At 34.6% G+C, this 21,979-nt stretch overlaps 4 protein-coding genes across 12 annotated transcripts in view; 2 read left to right on the top strand and 2 right to left on the bottom strand.

Annotated features, from left to right (window-relative positions):
* LOC132630147 (pentatricopeptide repeat-containing protein At2g37320-like) overlaps positions 1-21,979 on the bottom strand; it is a 94,911-nt gene that overhangs the window by 65,091 nt on the left and 7,841 nt on the right. The window lies entirely within an intron of this gene.
* Positions 1,196-21,902, top strand: LOC132630143 (uncharacterized). 7 transcript variants are annotated; one of them, XM_060345704.1, is made up of 6 exons: positions 1,199-1,583; positions 3,255-3,333; positions 3,433-3,520; positions 3,643-3,751; positions 3,870-3,883; positions 21,405-21,902. In XM_060345704.1, exons 1-4 carry the CDS (start codon positions 1,299-1,301, stop codon positions 3,728-3,730), a joined length of 540 nt encoding a protein of 179 aa, XP_060201687.1. In that variant the 5' UTR covers positions 1,199-1,298; the 3' UTR covers positions 3,731-3,751; positions 3,870-3,883; positions 21,405-21,902. The 7 variants fall into 7 exon arrangements, 5 of the variants coding, with proteins under 5 accessions (XP_060201690.1, XP_060201689.1, XP_060201687.1 ...); XM_060345703.1 differs by lacking the exon at positions 21,405-21,902 and adding an exon at positions 5,417-5,828; XR_009578488.1 differs by having other exon boundaries at positions 1,200-1,583; positions 3,870-3,935.
* LOC132630141 (pentatricopeptide repeat-containing protein At2g37320-like) lies at positions 6,557-10,535 on the bottom strand. Of its 3 annotated transcripts, none has more exons than XM_060345699.1 (2): positions 7,291-10,535; positions 6,557-7,182 (listed from the first exon to the last, which is right to left on the bottom strand). In XM_060345699.1, the coding sequence occupies exon 1, from the start codon at positions 10,295-10,297 to the stop codon at positions 8,789-8,791; it is 1,509 nt and encodes a 502-aa protein (XP_060201682.1). In that variant the 5' UTR covers positions 10,298-10,535; the 3' UTR covers positions 6,557-7,182; positions 7,291-8,788. The 3 variants fall into 3 exon arrangements, with proteins under 3 accessions (XP_060201682.1, XP_060201684.1, XP_060201683.1); XM_060345701.1 differs by having other exon boundaries at positions 6,557-7,151; XM_060345700.1 differs by having other exon boundaries at positions 6,557-7,467; positions 7,599-10,535.
* LOC132630140 (pathogenesis-related leaf protein 4-like) lies at positions 14,428-15,223 on the top strand. The gene has a single exon (XM_060345698.1). The coding sequence runs from the start codon at positions 14,473-14,475 to the stop codon at positions 14,950-14,952; it is 480 nt and encodes a 159-aa protein (XP_060201681.1). The 5' UTR covers positions 14,428-14,472; the 3' UTR covers positions 14,953-15,223.

Genomic DNA, 21,979 nt, shown 5'->3' with positions numbered 1-21,979 from the left:
TGTCACATCAAGAGATTTATGACGTTGAAATACGAAGGGAAGTAATCGACATTCAAGTTGCAAAATTGTATGTCTTTAATATTAACACAGGAGCAGAGGAAAGATTGGAAGCTTTTAGACCAATGGACTAGAAATTGAACTTTACTGAAAACTTTAGATTAATATACTAAAGTTTTCGTTAAAAAAAAAAAAAAAAAAAAAAAAAAAACTTCATGATCAAATTTCACACCACTTGATCTAAAGTTATTCGGAAGTGATAGCTCAAATTCGCTGTGCTTTCGCTTGTATAGTGTATGGTCATATTTGCAAAATTTAAAAAAAATAAAGGACAAATTATAAACGTCTCTAAAGAGGCTATTTCTACACTTACGCCTAAAGATTTTATGAAATTGCACGGTGTATCCTTCAAACGGGCTGGTCTTTGATTTTTGTCGTTAAGTAGCCAAATTTATGCCTAGTGGAATATAAATTTTAAGTACGTAAACCATAACTTGTAAGATATTATAGTGCGAAAATATTAACTTATGCCCCGCAAAAAAATTGTTGGGTCATTTGCACCTTTTTCTCCTATTTTGTGCCGGTCTTTAATTTTGCCACTCGAGGCAAACAATTTTTTCAGGAGCATAAGTTTATATTTCGTATCATAATATTTCATAAGTTATATTCCCGCCCTTAAACAACTTACGCACTGCTAAAGTTCAATTTTGAAGGTAAAAAAAAATAATTAAAGACTGGCCTATTTGAAGGGAGAATCGTGCAATTTCTTCAAAGTTGCTTGTTATAAGGGACAGACCAACATAAATAGGGAAAAAGTGCAAATGACCCATTTTATACGGGAAAGAGTCGAATATACCCTATATTTTCAGATATAATCCTCGTTATACTTTCAATTTAAATATACCTTTTACATTATATTTTCGATCCAAATATACATCATTCATTATAATTAGCACAATTTTGTCGGTAATTTAAACAGAGAGACACGTGTCAAGTTCAGAATAAAATGACTCACCCTCCCCTTCCTCTCCCTCCCACAATTTTAAATACCCAATTTCTTTGAAAACTCACCCGTCTAAAATTGGAAAGAAGAGTAAATCATCTAATTTTGAGCTTGACACGTGTTTATCTAATATTAATGGCAATAATGTGTCAAATTATAATAGAAGGGGCATATTACGAACGAAAGTATAAGAGAGGGTTATAATTAAACTATTTCTGACAGTAGTACAGGGGTATATTTGACCTTTTACCGCCTTTTATCTGGCGGCAATGGCTTAACCAATCCATAAGAAAATCCAATGTCTCTTTCCCTAGCTATGGTGGTTCTGCCACGTGTCGCCACCGTTCCCACGGCGGCGAAGGCGAAGCAGCCACGTCAGAGACCAAACCCTAAAACCCAAATTGGTAAACCAAATATAACCACCAGTGGACCTACCGTAAAGAAAATAACTTCAGGGTTTAACAGTAGAAATAAAGAACCCACGTGGCAGTGTGTCAAGAATTGTGGTGCATGTTGTAAACTTGAAAAAGGGCCGAATTTTCCTTCTCCTGAAGAGATTTTCGATGACCCTTCTGATGTTGAGGTTCTTTTTTTTTTTTTTTTTTTTTGTTTTCATTTAATTTTTTTGAGTTTGAATTATGTGGAACTCCGCCTGTGTGAGCTCGCTCACATTGCCGGTCCCAAGCCCGGATAAAGGAGGAGGGTTGCCGAGGGTCAATCGGAAACAGCCTCCCTACCCAGGTAGGGGTAAGGCTGCGTACATCTTACCCTCCCCAGACCCCACTATTGTGGGATTACACTGGGTAGTGACCAAGACCAAGAGTTTGAATTATGTGGGTTTGATGAATATGATGGATTATACTACATTTGTCATGTTTTATACTCCCTCTCTCCCAATTTAAGTGTATTAGCTTGATTGGCTACGAAGTTAAGAAATAAAGAGAATTTTTTTAATCCTATGGTCTTAAATTATATTTAAGGAGCCGTTTGGATTGGCTTATAAGTTGCTTATAAGCTATTTTTAGCTTTTTTGAGTGTTTGACTGGTCAGCTTAAAGTCATTTTATGCTTAAAATAAGCTAAAAAATAATTGGGCCCATTTGACTTAGCTTATCTAAAGCAGCTTATAAGCTGAAAACAGCTTATAAGCTGAAAACAGCTTATAAGCCAAAAAAAAAAGTTAGACTACCAACTTATTTTTTTAGCTTATAAGCTGTTTGTAGCTTATAAACATGAGCCCATCCAAACAGGCTCAAGATATTTGTAGTCCTTTAAATCTTGTTATTTTAAACTTGTCAAATTACTAAGTATAAAAAGAGACTCTTTCTGAGACAGAAAAAAGAGGAAAATAAGACACTAAAATTGGGACGGTGGGAGTAGTGTACGTCCAATTTATATGAACGTGTTTGAGCGACACGGAATTTAAGAATGAAAGGAAAGACTTTTGAATTTCGTGATCTAAAATAAGTAGTGTTATTAGATATTTGTTGACTATAAATAGAAAGTTTAAAGCAAAAGATAGCCACCCCGAAGTCTGGTGTACCACTGGCAACTATCAAGAAAACAACGTCAGGGTTTAACAGCAGGAATAAAGAACCCACGTCACTAATCGTTGCTAAATTTGTCATAGTTAACACATTTTTTTATAATTCGTTGCTAAATAGGATATTTTGCTGTTTAGTTACAAAATTTATCTGTCGCTAATTCTTATTTTTTAGTACTGATCTGTCATGTTTAATACAGTATTTGAATGGTCATGGATCTTTTTATGTCAATTCAATTTTTGTATTATATTTGCCATCCCAAGCCCGAATAAAGGAGGAAGGCTGTTGTAGGCGCTAGCAGCCAACGTTAAACTTGCCAATCCACGATGAATTCTTATAGACATGAAATGAGCTTAAATGAAATAGTGGGTATTCATATAGCTTACCCCAACTTGCCAATTATCATAGATATGAAATGAGCTTAAATGAAATAATGGGCTATTCATTTGCTTACCCCAACTTGTTTGGAACTGAGACGTAGTTGTTGTTGTAGTGAAGTGTCAAACTATGATTGTATTTAGTAAGACAGAAAAGTAATATTTTTTATTTTATTTTAAGATATAAGTAATAGATTTTGTGTAAAATATTTTAGGACTCCAACATGAACAGATTGTTATTAACAGTAGATTTGTGTCAAATATTTTGGGACATCTAAAATGAAAAGGCTATTACATAAAGTTTGAAGCTTTTTACATGGAATTTTCTTATCAGTTATTCAACAGCTTGGTGGGTTCTGATGGATGGTGCATACATTTTGATAAGAGCACAAGAAAATGCTCCATTTATGCAGGTGAAACATTTATTTATCTCTTGATGAATTTTTTTTTTTTTTTTTTGCTTTTGTTATATTGGTGAATTTCTTGAATTATTGTTTTTTCACTTGCTTTAGATCGTCCATATTTTTGTCGGGTGGAACCGGACATCTTTGAGACACTGTATGGGATTGAAAAGAAAAAGTTCAACAAGGAAGCTTGCAGGTAATTCATTGATGTTTGCTCATTTACTCGTTGCGTACAGATTTTGTGAAAGTCTTGAGTCTTGACCGGTGAAATTCTATCAGATACTGCTGTTTTGATTAAAGAAAGTGATCCGATTGCAGTTGTTGCATAGACACAATTAAAGCGGTATATGGATCAAGCTCAAAGGAGTTAGAGAATTTCAATGCTGCAATATGGAGTTCAACTTAGTTGTGCTTTTCTTTTTCTGAGGTAGCTTCTCTTTCTTTCTTCCTTCTTTTATTTTTTTTATTTTTTTTTATTTTTTATGATGCACTAGATTTTAGTTCAAGGTGCTTAAGTCACTAGGTTGCTTTAACTGTCTTGACAGATTCCTAATTTCGGGTATGATTCTTTGTCCTCTTCTTGGATGTGATTGCTAAAGGTATCTTATCAGGTAAAACATAGCATCTGTTTATTTTGCTCTTTGGCTTGTCCCGAATAGCTTTTTTTCCCTTTTTCCTGTTTATAGATGGTACTGTTCGCAACTGTATGTGTGCTCATTAATACATTCTTATGCAAGAGTGTCCATTGATACGTTAATTGATGTTATGCATTGAGTTCTTCTAAATTCCTGTAAAAACAAAGTGGAACCTCTAAAAGTTTGTCGTTACCAGTAAGCTATGTTTCTCGGACTCTTCATCGGGTGCGTGCTGGATCCTCTAAAAGTAATACATTTTTGGAGAGTCTGAGCAGAATAGCCAGTAAGGATGCGCTATACATGAAACTTGAGTTATTAAGTATTGACTTCTGAAAATTATGTGGCTGTCTGTGTCCCATAAAAGAAGAAACTATTACTCCCTCCATCCCAATTTATGTGGCACACTTTCCCTTTTAGTCAATGAATGTCACCTTTTAATTATTCGAAACAACTCTTATCTTTGAAATTCCCCTATACTGTTAATGTAATGATTTATAAATACACAAATAACTAAGGTTTGTTTTAGACCACAAATTACAAGAGTCTTCCTTTTTTTTTCTTCATAAACTTTGTGCCTTGTCAATCAAAGGGTGCTGCATAAATTGCGACAGAAGGAGTACTTTATATAAAAGGGGCATCTGTAATCATCAAGAAACTATCAGTACTTTATAAAGAAAAGGAACATTTGTAACCTTTCCTTTTTTTACGTGGTCTACATTATAGCTCTATAACTGTAAGTGCAGTTCGCGATGACCCTGTCTGTCGCGGAATGGATCCATCTACTCATCCATCATACTCATGCTTTCTTTCTTCTGTAAGCTGTTCACATTATTTTGAACTAATGCATAAGCACTATAGTTTGTAGTTATTAGAGTGTTAATCAAACAATTTACTATTTTCTCCATGCAACTTGTTTTTTCCTTTTCAAATACTAAGTTCCTAATTAAGAAAATAAATAAATTAAGGTAATCAAAATAGGAAATAAATTAGTAAAGGAAGTTCTTCAAATGGAGATGAGTATACATTCAAAGACTTACTAGGAGAGGGACATATCTTCCAAATGAAAAAGTTATGGAGCATCTTTTTTGAATGTTAGATTTGATATGTGCGTTCATCTGATTCTATTTAACTGTTGTCCAATTATATCAAAAAAAAAAAAAAAATGTTGTCGAATTAGGTCCTTATGTTTCCATTAGCTTATTGATATACTCGAGTTGGAAACGTTTTCAATGTCTTCTGTAGTCACTTCTGCTAAATCCGAACTTGTCTGATGTCTCGACAATATGATTCACATAGTCGTAGAACATTTTAGGACATAACAGATGCTTAAGTTCCAGCTAAACTAATAAATTGCTAGTCTCTTTAGTGAGCTTTTCTAATTTGCTCGTATCTCTAATCTATTAGAATTGACAGGAGAAATTACAGGCTTTTAATCAGGTTTTTATTCTGAGTTTCAGGTGAATCTTTTTGGTGGTTTTCCCTGTCACTCAGTTTCTTCCAGTCTGTTGCAGTGGCTAGGCAGACCGTTGAATCATCATAGATGTCATTTTATATAATGTTCTATCGCAATCAGTTCTATGCATGCAGAATGAACTGGTGCACTACAATTGAAACTGGAATACTCAAAATCTGATGGGGAAGCGCAAATCTGTAACTCATTGTAAAGTGAAACAAATACGACCGTAGATGTTAGTGAATTGGCACTGGATCCTCTTTTCAAAAGAACCAAGTACAAGGATACAGTAGCTTCTATGAGTAGACACCTATGCTTTTCTAATGTAAGATTTCATTGTATGGCCAATGTTTATCAGAATTTGTGGGAGGAGACATGATCATGTTTCCTGTATATCATAAAATTAAGTTTTTTCATCTTTTTGTATGAACTTAGAAATTATTTTTTGCATGATTAACTCTAAACTTTCATAAAATTAGAGCTCAGCTTTTGTTACGTGGAACTTGATCTCATTGTTGTCTAAAATTGGTGTTTTCGTTCACTCTAGTCTCTAAAAGTTATTGGTATTGAAAGAAGAAATTGTAGATTCTTAATCAAGTTCATATTCTATGAGTTTCAAGTGAAGCATTTTGGTGGTTTTTCCTTTGGGTCAACTTGGTATTGTTTGGAGCCTGTGTTGGCCAGTGTATTGCCTATATTCAACTGCTCTTCTCATCGCTTAAGGTCATGTACCATCTTTGCTGTGTTCATACAACTACATCCATATATTTTAGCTAGTTGCGAAAGATAACCTTTCAATTTACCAGATAACCTGCGTTTTGCGTATGATATCTTAAGTTTGAAGTTTGTATAGATACTTTGATTAAGTGGTTTACGGTGGCAGTTACATATATAGGACTACTGTTTTAGTTCTGGTTTTCTTGTCTTCTTTCTGGTGCAAGAGGGGTAATAGGAAGAGGCCAATTTCCATGTATTTTCATGCAAACGATTCGTTTTAGATAAAATTAGATGCTTTTCCACAACTTTTTCCCCTCTCTTTGTAATGGTGGTTTGCCTCTTTTTGTTAAACAGATTCCATCCAAAAAGAGTAAAATTGCCAAACCAAATATGTGATTTAATAGTTTCACAGCAAAAGAAATCAAAATATCTTTAGCAACAGTTTTTATTTCAAACAGCTTCACCTGTGTGACAGCATAACAAATCACAAACTTGAATAAAAGAAAACAGTACTTGTACATTAATAACTGGTATAGAATAGTCTAAATTATTACGAATTCTCTTAATACTATGACAAAATAGCCTGAAATGAGCGGACTGTTATACAGTCGCGCCAACTACTTTAGAATTAATGCGTAGTTGACATACAACATTATTCCAAACACGTTTAACTTTCGTATTAGATAATTGGATAGGTGAGCATCAGAACCAAAGACCATACTCTCTGCACCAGCAGATTATCTTCCTTCTTTTCACTCCTTTTCAGGTAATTTATAGCACAACTTAGGGATACGACCCTTCCCCGGACCCTGCTAACCCGGGATGCTTTGTGCACCTAGTTGCCCTATTTTTTTATAGCACTTCTCCTAGCAGAAGCAAGAACCCTCATTGTGTGGCAGTCAGTCTTGGTATGATGGAAGCTACAGCGATGGTGGTCCTTATGGAGAGTCATTTCCATCCAACTGGCTACCGGAGTTTGTATCCTACTTTGCTGGCGGCTGGGGAGATGATGCTGTACCTGCCTGCATAAACGGCTCTGAGAAATCAGATGACCTGTTTGCAGGTGAAGTAATTCAGCATGGCAGCCATAATGCAGATGATTCACAGGCTGTTTACATAAGCAATCAGTGGTTAGGGCAATTGGACGACTATAAAATTTACCATGCGAAGCAAGTGTCTGAAGCTGCAACTGCTGATAGCTGGGATGAAATGGGACTTGTGGAGAGCATATTTGGTCACTGGCCTTTATTAAAGCTAGACCTGGAAGATCAAACTGAGCCTGCAGTAGCTTGATTGTATCATCTTCATTTTTGCAAAGAAATAGTTGTACTCTCCTTCCTGTTTTTCAATCAACAGATTCAGTATCACCAAATCTTCTCTATTTCACATGGTAACACACAATAAGAGGTTGTTTTATTCAAGGCAAAGCTAGTGCAGTAATACTAGTTTCATCAATGAATCCTGCTAACCTTCTAAACCACCAACTATATATATCAACGTAGCATCAAGAACATAATGATCCTTCTGGAACTTAGGGAGCTCTTATTCCACTGGCTGATTTTTTCTTGACTGTAGAAAAAGAGGCTCTCCATCAAGAAGAGAAAACAAATGCCTGCAGCTGCTAGTACTTGTTTATCACTTCTCAAAAAACTATTTAGACTGCAGAGGTCACAGAATTGTAGGGATAAATAGGACCTTCATGCTTAATCCAGGTTGATGGACTAGTCATCCAAGTAGCATCCAAAGTAGTTTCATATTTCTTACCACCTGCTGGCTATGAATGACGCAACTCATAGAACGACGGTGGCACATTCTAGAAAAACTAAAGCTCTAACGAACAAGCGAAGCACACAATTGGACAATGCTCATTCTGAACTGAATTTTTTGGGTTAATCTCACTAGAACCATTGTTACTCTTTTCTTTTTTCCTTTTTTTTTTTTTTCTTTGATGAAGACCATTGTTACTCTTCTCTTAGTATGGTGACTAATGTTCAATTGCTAAAGCTTCATGTTTTACGCCCAAGCTATCTAGCAGCGATCCAAATCCTTATAGATTACTCAGAAATCCCCTAATAGTCTCAGCAAAGACACTCACTTGATAACTTTCTAGATTAGAAAAATGTTAAATGCCACTGCTGGCTGAACAGGATTCTTATCATCCATTTGTAGCAATCCCCTTACAAGGATAAACAACACTAGAAGTGCATTGCCCGCCAATCAGATTTGCCAAACCCACAACATAGTGCTCGCCGATTTGCATTTCTGTTTGCGCACCAAAAAAAAAAAAAAAAAAAAGGCACTCTGGTGCACAAAGCATCCCGTGTTAGCAAGGTCCGGGGAAGGGCTGCACCCTAGGGGTGTGAAGTAGACAACCTACCCTAATGCAACCATTAGTGGCTGCTTTCACGGTTCAAACCCTGACCTATAGGTCACACGGAGACACTCCTTCAACTTTGAATACCCACAGGGCCAGTCACCTTGTTCTGCAATCTTCGCCTAATGAGCTAACTTTTGGAGTTAGAATTAAGCTCAAGGTCCATTTTCTCAACAATCTATTTGCACTCGTGCTGCTGTCCAAAGTCAAAATGGTTATCCCTGATATATGTCAAGAAGAATCTTGGCTCATATCAAAGCAAAATTGAACATCTACTCTACATTACTATTCACTGAAATCAAATTCTTCTACACCAAAGCTTCTCATGTGATCCACCAAAATATCCACCAAACTAGCAATTGATTTATTACGTCCCATCGATAAGTCTTCAGCAGTAAACCAAAAAACTTGATTACTTATCTCGATCCAACTATAACCAGGATCCCTTTTAATTCCTTTCTCTTTCATCAACTTCTGCACTCTAGCTGCCTGATCCCAGTATCCTAACCCCGCGTATAAATTTACCAGCTGCAAGTGAGTAGACATGGAACCCGGTTCCAGTGCAAGCCTATTCTCCGCAGCCTCAATCCCCAACCGAAAATTCCCCTGAAGCCTGCACGACATAAGCAAGGAACCCCATATAACACCATTTGGTTGAATTGGCATCTTCTCGATAAACTCCTGAGCCTCTTCTAATAACCGTGCTCGTCCAAGAAGATCCACGATACATGAATAATGATCTAGCTCTGGCTTCACACCATAATCAACCATTGAATTAAAGTAATACATGCCTTCTTTAACAAAACCTGCATGGCGGCAAGAAGATAACACTCCAAGGAAGGTGATCGAATCGGGTCTCACTTTTTGCTTCTTCATTTCCTCGAAAAGTTCGATAGCTTGAATTGCATGTCCTTGCTGTGCATATCCGCAAATCATCGAGTTCCACGACACCAAATCCTTGCTCCTCGCATTTTCAAAAACGCGAAGAGCATCCTTTACTTCCCCACATTTACAATACATCGACAAAACGGCATTCACAACGTGTCTATACGAATCAAAACCTGTAACAATTATTTGGCAATGAATACTCCTACCATGACCAAAACACCCGTTACCCATACACGCGCTCAACAAGCTCGAAAACGTGAATTCGTTAGGTTTCAACCCCAATCCCTTCATACCCTTATACAGTTTCAAACACATATCCAACTCATTCTCTTGCGCAAACGCGTTTAATATAGCACTCCAAGACACAACATTTCTCACAGGCATTTCATCAAACACTTGGTAAGCATCCACCACTCCTCCAAAATTACTATAAAAACTTATCAAAGAACTACCAACATAAACATTGGATAAAAACCCATTAACAATCACTAAGCAATGAACTTGAATCCCTATACTAAAATCTCTTCTTGATGCACATAAACTCATTGCATTTGATACTAAACTAACCCCAATTTTAGATCCTTCTGTATGAAACCTAAAAAGCAATGAAATTGAATCTTCATTTGAATTCAAAAAAGACAGTTTTTTATTCAATGGGTGTCTATAATTTTGCTCAGAAAAAGATAGTTTTTTTTCCAATGGGTCTTTATAATTTTGTTTACAATCTGTTTGAATAAAGTCCTCAATGAGTTGAAGACAATTTTGGTGATTCTTGGTAACATTTGGCTTTGGAGCTAAGATATCAATGAATCTATGCTCTTTAAATGTCCTCTTTGTCTTGGTGACAATTTGGAAGGGAAGTGATAATTTTGTTCTCATACCATAAAGAGAAAATAGATTGCTCATTTCTCCACCAAGTTTTAGGATGATGCCTACGTATTTGTGATAAATTCATGTAATGATCAAATTAAGCACTATTCATTTGGAGTGAACATTGCCTAGAAAATAATGTTGAAAAAATAAATATCCTTTTATCATTGCTTAATTAATACTTGTACTCTATAGTAGTACTATATAACTTTACACAGTAGGAAGGAGTGCCTCATAAATTGATATGTCAAAGGCAAATCAGTGTGCTGACTTTCTAACAAATGAAGGTCATAATCATAAAGAGGTTTCGATACTCTAGAGTTATGTATTTAAGGATATGAAGTTTTTTCTCCCATAGGTCTTAAGGAATGTTGATTATGAACGGATTTAAGATCTCTAAATAGTTTATTTTTCCATTGTACCAAACACAAAATATAACTTTAGCCTTTTGAACTTGTTCGGACTTTATGACGACAAAGTCAACCTTCTGTAACTTAATGAGATCGACCAGGTTTCTTTACTGTGTACCGAAATCATACAGTCCTGATATACTTGATCTACCATAATAAACTCTCCTAGTCGAGTAAAAACCACAAAAGGCGCAATTAGAAATTTAAGTCCTGTAAAACTTAGCACGTAGCAAAGAATGAAGACACGTACGAAAAGATAGATCCAGGGTCTATCTAAGCTAATGTTGCGTGTGAGCAACCTGCGGGTAGACCGACGTTGAGCGAAGGTCTTCGAATATTTTGCTATATGTATTTTAAAACCATGAATATATATTACACGAAATGACACCCCCATACAAAGGATGTTGCTTGCTGAGATGGTTTAGCTCTGAATTTTGGTCCTCGAGGTAGGAGGATTCATCGAACCTCAACCTAAGCATGCTTTTGAAAAAATAACATATTTTGCCTAAAATTGTGGTTAAGTCATTAAGTAATATTAAACCCAAGACCACTTCTAACTTAAATCTAAACTAAACCAATGGGTCAAGAATATATCTTATATTACATAGTATGTGATAATTAAAATTTTGTTCTCTCTTCTATCAATATTGACACCGCTTACTGAAAACCCTATGTACGCTATTGTGCAAGTATACATCTGACCCTCCTTGTGCAGTGCATCACTATCCAACTATCCGTCTTAAAAATAATCTTATATTATTATATAAGTTATAAGTTAAGGTAATGTATTAATTTGTATATGAGATAATTTTAAATAAAAAATGTTGCAATAATAAGCTCATTTTAGTGTTAACAACTTAATGACAGTTAAGTTATTTTAACAGACAAAATGTTTATTAGTATATGTTTTACTAAATACATTAACTGTTTATTTGTATTTCAACATTTTTTTTTAATCTAAAACATGTAAGTAGTTATTCAGAAATTCAATTTCAACACTTAAAAAGCACTTTACATCACTTGACGCTCAAAAACTACTTAAATTTCAGCTAATCCAAAAATGTATACTATTCCCGCTGTGTCTTTAATTCTCATTCGAAGTTGCCTGGATGTGAGGCAATTAATTTCTACGCAAGGACCAACTATTTGATCTGGTTTAAGTGTCCATCAGTTTGTTTTCATTTTGCCATTGCTTTCAGTGACTAACAAATAGTTAAAGTCTTCTCTCGCTCATGGAATAATTCTATTCTATCCAAATAGTGGGTGAATAAAAAAATTTCTTTTTCTCTAGTCATTTATATTTGGAACTACTAAAAATTAATTTGCGTCCTGACCCGTTAAAAAGAAAACGATGAATAGAATTGCTGCGATCGTAATCAAGAAATTATTAACCAAAGAATTATCAGCTAGATCCATCACACCTATCATATGACTCTAGTAGGCGTTTGGCCATGGATTCCAAATATTTTTCTAACTTTATTTGGAATTTATGGAGTTGGAGTTGAAGTAAGGAAAAAGCCCGGGCTGTAAACGATTGTCCTGGGCGTAGTTTCCTCCGTTCAAATCTAGTGGTGGCACCGGAGCTGATATGAACACAATAAAGTTAAAAAGCTATGCAAAGAATTTGTATAGAAACTGAGTATTATCTTGTATTTCGTGTCCTTACAATGGGAATGATTACCTGTATTTATACTAAGAGCTAGGGGCACATATTCCATGTATTATGCGCTGCCCATAATGAGCATTGAATACAAGGTAATAATGAATAATGAAGAGGGTCATAAAGTCTGATTGCACTGAATCTGTAACGCCTGACTTGACTTATAACGGAAGACCGTTGGTGTCTCTTCCGGAGCTATTATACTTACCACCGGGCATGGTACTTCTCCGGTACCACGGTGCTACAACCGGTGGTAACAGTACTGACTCGCCTTATGACTTGTCCTCTATGCCACGTGTCCTACCTGCATTGGTATAGTTGTATACTCCGCATTTGGCCCAATACAGTGCAGTGCTTCGCTATCCGTCTTAAAAATAATCTTATATAAGTTATAAGTTGCTTATAAGTTAAGGTAACGTATTAATTTGTATATGAATAAACATTAAATAAAACATGCTGCAACAAAAAGCTCATTTTAGTGTTAACAACTTAATCACATTTCAATTATTTTAACGGACAAAATGTTTATTATTGATATTTTAATAAACACATTCACTGTTTATTTTTATTTCATCATTTTTATCTAAAACACGTAATTATTTAATCATAAATTCAGCTTCAACACTTAAAAAACGCTTTTCAGCACTTTATGCTTGAAATACTTATTCAGCTAATTAATCCAAAAATGTATACTATTTCCGCTGTGATGTGAGGCTTATGAGAATTATTAACTTTTTTCCGGTACTTTTTCACATAATTTGAAATTTGGAAATATGTTAAAACCCTATGCAAATAATCAAACACGACTCTTCAAAAATTCCAAAAAAGCGGAAAATATTTTAGTTTCTATGGGCCAACGCAATTTCTACGCAAGAACCAACTATTTGATCTGGTTTAAGTGTCCATCAATTTGTTTTCATTTTGTCATTGCTTTCAGTGATTAACAAATAGTTAGTCTTCTCTCTCTGATAGAATAATTCTATTCTATCCAAATAGGGGGTGAATAAAAAATTTCTTTCTCTAATCATTTATATTTGGAACTTAGTGTCCGACTACTAAAAATTAATTTGCGTCTGTGACCCGTTAAAAAGAAAGCGATGACTAGAATTGCTGCGATGGCAGTCACTATTACTAAGCAAAGAATTATCAGCTAGATCCATCACACCTATCCTATGACTTAGTAGGCGTTTGGCCATGGATTCCAAATATTTTTCTAACTTTATTTGGAATTTATGGAGTTAGAGTCGAAGTTAAGACAGGTTGTGTTTGGTTATACCTTTTGCAAAATATATTTGGAATATTGTTCATGCTTGAATGTACTTTCCAAATTTGAAATACAACTTCAAAAGTGAAAAGTGAGCTTTGGAAAACACATTATAAGTTATTTTTCAAAATTAAAATACAACTTCAAGTTGGATTCAGAATTTTTATGCCGAACACTTATTTTCAAATAAAGTGAAAAATTATTCCAGAAAAAGTGAATACAGTAGTTTTATGGCCAAACCGGTTTGAACCAGTAAATTTAAAGTCATTTAGCTCCACCACACCTATCCTAGGACTAAAAAACTTTGGACCAATAAATTTGAATTCCAAATACTTATCTCCTCAATTAGTGTTGTTTAACCTAATCTTGATAACATGATTTTGAAGAAAATGAACGTCCTAACTTAAAGTATGACTATTCTTTAAAGCATAGATATTACTTCCCGGAACACGCCATGCAATGGTACTAATCACCTTTGAATGTTCTTCATACATGCGAAACAAAATTCCACAATGTTTAAATTTAATAATTTTTAGAGTTTCGATTAAATTTAACGACCAGAATAAGATAAATATCCAATCAAGACCAAAAAGTGCTCACTTTTAACAAATTTAGAGGACCAAAAATGCTCATTTCTGAATTAGTTAAAGAACCAAAAAACTGCTTAGGTGATACTTAAGGAACTATTTTGAACCTACTAAGAAATATAAAGGAGCATTTTTTACTTTTTCTCTCTACTAATCACCTTTGAATTTTCTTCACACATGCAAAACAAAATTTTCCACAATGTTTACTTATATATACACTACTAATCTCACATTCATAATCACAATTCACAATACTTGATTTCTTTTCTCTCCACTAAACCTAAAACACAATGAGGTCATTCAACATCCCATTGTTACTCGTTTATGTCATGGTATTAGCCATATTTCACTCTTGTGACGCTCAAAATTCACCCCAAGACTATCTTGCGGTTCACAACAACGCTCGTTCCCAAGTTGGGGTCGGGCCAATGACTTGGGATGCCGGCTTGGCATCCAAAGCACAAAACTACGCTAACTCAAGAAGGGGGGATTGCAACTTGATTCATTCTGGTGCAGGGGAGAACCTTGCCAAGGGCAGCGGCGACTTCACGGGGAGGAAGGCCGTGGAGTTGTGGGTGGCAGAGAAGGCTGACTACAACTATGGGACCAACACATGTGCTGCCGGGAAACAGTGCGGACACTATACTCAAGTAGTCTGGCGTAACTCAGTCAAACTAGGTTGTGGTCGGGCTCGTTGCAACAATGGGTGGTGGTTCATTTCTTGCAACTATGATCCTGTAGGCAACATTGTCGGACAACGTCCTTACTAAAAGTGTGTTTTACTTATTACATGTTGCTATTAGTACTTAATAAAATTCCCATCTTAGATGTCAAGGGGTTAGATAGACTCCTATCTTGGATGTTTAAGGGATTAAATGGGCGCCTATAATTAGTACTATTTCCCTTTGATATTGCTCGTATGAATAATTCCATGAATCATATTTTCATGGTATAGTACGCTTAAGTTTATAATTACTTACCGTAGCTTCTTGTTCCCATAAAACATGAATACTAAAGTTTTCCCTATTTTACTTTCTAAAATTTCTCTTTTCTCAACAAGATCAAAATATGATATTCTTGTTACTTGCCTCAAGAAGGACTGGTTGGGTAAAATTTTACGTAATAAATGTCAGTGAACTAATTATTCCCTCCACTCCACTTTACGTGGCGAGATTTGCAATACGAGAGTCAAAGTACTTAAATTTTCGTGTGGAGTCGGATATAAATTCTTTAAGTTTAAAAAAGGAAATAACATTACTATGAATCATGTAATAATTAATAAAATCCGAAATATTTAAGACTTATTTAAGATAAGTGTGGTCAAAGAAAAATCACTTTGATTCCTCAAATGATATTGCTGACACATAAATTAGAACATAGGAAGTAAAGCATATATCAGTTTAAATTAGATTCCTAAGGGATGAGTCAATTGTGAAGATTTTAATCAATAGATTTATTAACTCCAAAGAAAATTTCGTACTCCAAATGGGACAATTTTTAACTATATAGAAGCATGGGTTTGGACCCATGCTTCGTCGTCCGTTGCATTAAAAAAAAAATAGTGTGACCCCCATACTAAACATCAACCAATATTAAAAAAATAAAAAAAGTGGAACCCATCATCTCCAAACTCACGGAAAAAAAAAGTGGAACCTTGCATTAAAAAAAAGTGTGGGCCTCATACTAAACACCAACCAATATTAAAAAAATAAAAAATAAAAAGTGGAACCCACCATCTCCAAACTCACGGAAAAAAAAGTGGAACCCATATTAACAAAATTAAGCAATATCAAAAAAAAAAAAAGTGAATCTCATACTAAAAAAACAAACAATGTCAAAAAAAAAGTGCATCCCATATTAAAAAATCAAACAATATTCATGTACTTTCCAAAGTATCTCATTAAATCAATAATGATGGATTCATTGCCACATGCGTATTAATCCATTAGTGGGAGCAAATGAAATTTTTGTACAACAACATACTTAAAATACTTATATATTAAAATAAGATAGAATTTAATTACTTTTTCATTTTTTCCTTACTCTAATAAATGTGAAAAGAGATTAATGTCATAAAAGAAAAAATAATATTAAATGGAGATCAAATAATTAATAAGGTAAATTAGTGAAATTATAATTCTAATTGACGTTTCCTTAAAAAATCGTGCAAAACACAACATGACAAGTAAAATGAGTTAAACCAAAAATATTTACCAAAAATTAAAAAATAGTAGTTCTTCATTTAAATGGAAAATCAAATTTCTACTTTGTTTCATTTTAAACATGTAAAATTAATATAATAATTTGAATTAGAATTATCCAAATCAAATTTTGATAAAAAATAATAGGTATTGTTTAGGCCTAATCCACATACATTAACAATAGAATATTTTACACCTTTAAATTAATCGAATTAAAATTCAAAGTATCAACTGATGCTTAAATATTGCTATTGTTTTATCTCAAAGAGAGGAAAATAGTTTTCTTTTAAATAACTCTTCTCTTTTAAAAAGTATTAATAAATTTTTGCCAACTTTGTATTCGTAGCAAACACTAATATAATAAAGTTTTGGATACGGAGCACAAACTACAATGTTATATTAATCGTGTTTTGAACATAATATATATATATATATATATATGTGTGTGTGTGTGTGTGTGTGTATTACTTTACTACTATATAAAAGAGCTGATTTATAAGCAAGATCGTCGTTCGTCCTTTGATCCCATTTTTTTATTTAAGAGCAAAAAAATCTTTTGTGGTCCCACCCACTTTTCTATTTAAGAGCAAAAAAATGACATTTTATACTTTATATTACCAACTCTTCTAAAAAATAGATAGAAATACTTTATTATATTTTTATTTTTCTACTATATAGAAGCATCGGTTTACCCATTAAAGAGGAAAGCAAATTTTGATAGCTTATTACCCAAGCATCGGTCCTTTGCCAAGATACTCATAGAGGAAAGCAAGTTTTGATTTTCACTTAGTAAAGGATTGACCTAGTTTATTAGAGTGACAAACTTTTAGCTCTTGAAGGAATTGCTTTGCATCAATCTACCTGATGACGCCATGTTACCAATTCAAAAAAATTCTACCTGATGATGCCGTAGATTTCTAAGAGGCAGTGACTCCTGTTTGTGTTCTCAGAAAAGAAAGGAACTGTGGAATAAAATTATCAAGAAGTTTTAAGGAAAATTTGAGGAACAACCTAGTCTAATTCTGTTTGGTAGCAGATTTATAAGTCACGGATGCTTGTCTGTATAAGTTGCTCAAATCGGGGAAAAGATACAAGTTACTGCAAACGGTAATTCTAATGTAATACAGAATTTCGAGAGGAATGAGGTGAAGGAAAACTGTGACATTGATATCATTAACTGTCCTTTATATAATACTCACTCGCGGAGAGATACCTAGTTTTATGAGAAAATAGAACCAGGTTTACATAGTTGTATTTGATATTATCCTAAAATGCAAAGCTAGAACATTCAAATAAGTGGGAAGACGGAACGGAATAGGTCAATTAAATTTGAGCCAAATGTCGCTGTTGCTCTACATTATCCTGTTCCTTGAACCCCTCTTAGTTCTTTTCATCCTGATCTTTGTAAAGAGAATTGATGCATTGTTTCTGCTGTTTGCTATTGTCTTGTCCATTTTATGTATCAAGATATAGAACATGTCATCTGCACTATGTTCATAGTCAAGTGAAAATCATTTGTTTCACATGATCTGAGTGTTGAGGCACGTTTCATGCATTATAAACGTCTTTATGTTTGGACTCCTTCTGAATTTAAAGAAGTTCCAATTCTTCCCTTGCCTGTTTTAGTTAGAAAGTGAGTTAACCGTTGCACCTCATTTGCTTGTTTGTTAACATATAGCCTTTTGTGTAGAATAAGCAGTTATTGAAGGAGCATTAAGAAGAAATTAGACCTGCTACAGAAGGTGAATGTTTTAGACAATTTTCTTGATGTGTTTCTTTGCGCATTTTTTCTCTTTCTTCTACTTTCTTGTGTTTGGTCGGTGAAGGCCACTTGCACATGGGAAATTTTTATCATCATCTTCACAGTTCAATTAATACTTTGTCTATGATGTTTGATTTCACCAGGAAAACATTGATTTACTTGAACGGCTCGAATCTTTGAAACAACAACTTGAATTGGAGAAGTTGAAATGTAGCATGAGACAGATATGACCTCACCGGAAGCCTGGTGGTCTGGAGAACATTCGGAAGTTGATAACATGCATTTTAAATCTATCTGGAACCATGAAGCACATCTAAGGTATTCAGAGCTATTAAGAATGATTGAAAGGGGAGAACGAGGAAATGAAGGTGAAGAAGGAGCACAGTTATCACCAAGAGTGGGATGAAGTAGGAAGAAAAGCTTCTTTCCCATTTGGGATTGCAAAAGCTGTCAAAAGTATAGAGACAGGCTCCCAAAAATATAGAGGCATGCTTCAGGGAGGAGGCTCTTTCTTGCATTCCTCTTTATTTATTTCTTTTCTGTTTTCCTAAGAAAGAGGGTGTGATTGCTCATGGAGTGTGAGAGAATAAAAAACCTGTTCAGGAACATTATGTTTGCTGCAATTTGATGGATACAAATTTAGGCTATCATATCTGCAAAGTGATGTTATGCCGGAAACGAGACGAAGACCTTGAACCTCCCACAGACACGCCCAACAACTACCACGACAAATGGGGAACCACAACAACATTAACAAGGGAAAAAAAATAAAATATTGCATCAAAAGGAAAAGAATTGTATCCTTATGCTCTAACACCCAGCTATATTTTTTCTGAGTATACTTTATGTGAAACAAAGAAGCACTAATTTTAACTTTTCCGGATCCTTCTACCAGCGAGTAACACTTGGGACATGAAAACCGGAAGAAACTGAACACCTTTTGATTGGACTTCATTTCTGACACACCTTAGTTTGTTCACATCATTTGATTAGAATTAGCAATAGTCAAAACATTCTCTTCCGACAACATGATACCATGAAGATTAGGTTAAAAGTAGGTTGTTTTTTTAAGTCAGTTAAAAGTATGTTTCTCAGCTGGAAGCAGTTAGTAAAGCAAATTTGTCACAGGGATATCTAGGAGCTAAAAAGATTGGAAAATGCTGGTATCACTATTCGGAAGAGAAAGACTCTGTAAATCATATATATGGCTAGGCTCCAAAATTTAAACTCTAGGGGTACAACCTTTTAAGATTCTTAGTTTGAACCTATAGTATTTTAAAAGTTATGGGTTCATGTCTATTGTTTATTGTAATCTTCTGAAGTTTATGCTCCGCGTCGAAAGTTAGGGGTTCAATTGAACCCCCACCTATCATGCTACATCCGCCGCCACTATGGCTAGGGACTTGTTGCATATGTAAGATCCTTGGATAATATGCTATCGGGAAGATGTGGCCTGATTCTAAATTTGAGTAATGGCAAAAGAAAATCAGGATTGACTATGCTCACTATTCCACCAGTAAATGATGCGACAGTTAATGCATTCATGAAATGCCACGGTGGTAAGCTCTTTCCCCCAGAGAGTTTCTATTTTAGACAACTGAATATATTACATCAGCAAAATAAATTGGTCTTAACAACTTTATCTATTTTCCTTGAGCATTCGGAAAGCACTCCATCTTTACTTAAATTTGAACAATCAAAAGGATAGAAACTGTGTCTCTGCAGGCACTTCAACATAAATCTCTCTCTATAAACAAACTATACCATGAGCACCCAACCTTATGATCGTCAATCCTTTACTAAGTGAAAATCAAAACTTGCTTTCCTCTATGAGTATCTTGGCAAAGGACCGATGCTGTGAGGAGATCCTTGTGCCAGTGAAGATTGCTTCCAATGATCGGGAAATAAAAAATCGAAAATGGCTATATTTCCAACACTCCGGATAGGCGGAAGGATCTATGTCCATCCCCAACTTCCTTTCAATCCACATCGGAAAATGCTTCTCGGACTCTTCATCGGGTGCGTGCTGGATCCTCTAAAAGTAATACATTTTTGGAGAGTCCGAGCAGAATAGCCAGTAAGGATGCGCTATACATGAAACTTGAATTATTAAGTATTGACTTCTGAAAATTATGTGGCTGTCTGTGTCCCATAAAAGAAGAAACTATTACTCCCTCCATCCCAATTTATGTGGCACACTTTACCTTTTAGTCAATGAATGTCACCTTTTAATTATTTGAAACAACTCTTATCTTTGAAATTCCCCTATACTGTTAATGTAATGATTTATAAATACACAAATAACTAAGGTTTGTTTTAGACCACAAATTACAAGAGTCTTCCTTTTTTTTTTCTTCATAAACTTTGTGCCTTGTCAATCAAAGGGTGCTGCATAAATGGCGACAGAAGGAGTACTTTATATAAAAGGGGCATCTGTAATCATCAAGAAACTATCAGTACTTTATAAAGAAAAGGAACATTTGTAACCTTTCCTTTTTTTACGTGGTCTACATTATAGCTCTATAACTGTAAGTGCAGTTCGCGATGACCCTGTCTGTCGCGGAATGGATCCATCTACTCATCCATCATACTCATGCTTTCTTTCTTCTGTAAGCTGTTCACATTATTTTGAACTGATGCATAAGCACTATAGTTTGTAGTTATTAGAGTGTTAATCAAACAATTTACTATTTTCTCCATGCAACTTGTTTTTTCCTTTTCAAATACTAAGTTCCTAATTAAGAAAATAAATAAATTAAGGTAATCAAAATAGGAAATAAATTAGTAAAGGAAGTTCTTCAAATGGAGATGAGTATACATTCAATGACTTACTAGGAGAGGGACATATCTTCCAAATGAAAAAGTTATGGAGCATCTTTTTTGAATGTTAGATTTGATATGTGCGTTCATCTGATTCTATTTAACTGTTGTCCAATTATATCAAAAAAAAAAAAAAAAAAAAAACTGTTGTCGAATTAGGTCCTTATGTTTCCATTAGCTTATTGATATACTCGAGTTGAAAACGTTTTCAATGTCTTCTATAGTCACTTCTGCTAAATCCGAACTTGTCTGCTGTCTCGACAATATGATTCACATAGTCGTAGAACATTTTAGGACATAACAGATGCTTAAGTTCTAGCTAAACTAATAAATTGCTAGTCTCTTTAGTAAGCTTTTCTAATTTGCTAGTATCTCTAATCTATTGGAATTGACAGGAGAAATTACAGGCTTTTAATCAGGTTTTTATTCTGAGTTTCAGGTGAACCTTTTTGGTGGTTTTCCCTGTCAATCAGTTTCTTCCAGCCTGTTGCAGTGGCTAGGCAGACCGTTAAATCATCATAGATGTCATTTTATATAATGTTCTATCGCAATCAGTTTTATGCATGCAGAATGAACTGGTGCACTACAATTGAAACTGGAATACTCAAAATCTGACGGGGAAGCGCAAATCTGTAACTCATTGTAAAGTGAAACAAATACGACTGTAGATGTTAGTGAATTAGCACTGGATCATCTTTTCAAAAGAACCAAGTACAAGGATACAGTAGCTTCTATGAGTAGACACCTATGCTTTTCTAATGTAAGATTTCATTGTATGGCCAATGTTTATCAGAATTTGTGGGAGGAGACATGATCATGTTTCCTGTATATCATAAGATTAAGTTTTTTCATCTTTTTGTATGAACTTAGAAATTATTTTTTGCATGATTAACTCTAAACTTTCATAAAATTAGAGCTCAGCTTTTGTTACCTGGAACTTGATCTCATTCTTGTCTAAAATTGGTGTTTTCGTTCACTCTAGTCTCTAAAAGTTATTGGTATTGAAAGAAGAAA

Source organism: Lycium barbarum, chromosome 3, assembly GCF_019175385.1.
Source record: "Lycium barbarum isolate Lr01 chromosome 3, ASM1917538v2, whole genome shotgun sequence".
Classification (NCBI taxonomy): Eukaryota; Viridiplantae; Streptophyta; class Magnoliopsida; order Solanales; family Solanaceae; genus Lycium; species Lycium barbarum.
This window is presented reverse-complemented; position numbering and strand designations above follow the sequence as displayed.

What these genes read in the sequence shown, in the direction of transcription:
- LOC132630143 (XM_060345702.1), top strand. Translation starts at nt 1,299, where the DNA reads ATGTCTCTTTCCCTAGCTATGGTGGTTCTGCCACGTGTCGCCACCGTT. An exon ending in ATGACCCTTCTGATGTTGAG is followed by an intron (nt 1,584 to 3,254) that starts GTTCTTTTTTTT and finishes TTTTCTTATCAG; the next exon opens with TTATTCAACAGCTTGGTGGG. An exon ending in TTCAACAAGGAAGCTTGCAG is followed by an intron (nt 3,521 to 3,642) that starts GTAATTCATTGA and finishes ATCCGATTGCAG; the next exon opens with TTGTTGCATAGACACAATTA.
- LOC132630140 (XM_060345698.1), top strand. Translation starts at nt 14,473, where the DNA reads ATGAGGTCATTCAACATCCCATTGTTACTCGTTTATGTCATGGTATTA.
- LOC132630141 (XM_060345699.1), bottom strand. Translation starts at nt 10,297, where the DNA reads ATGAGCAATCTATTTTCTCTTTATGGTATGAGAACAAAATTATCACTT.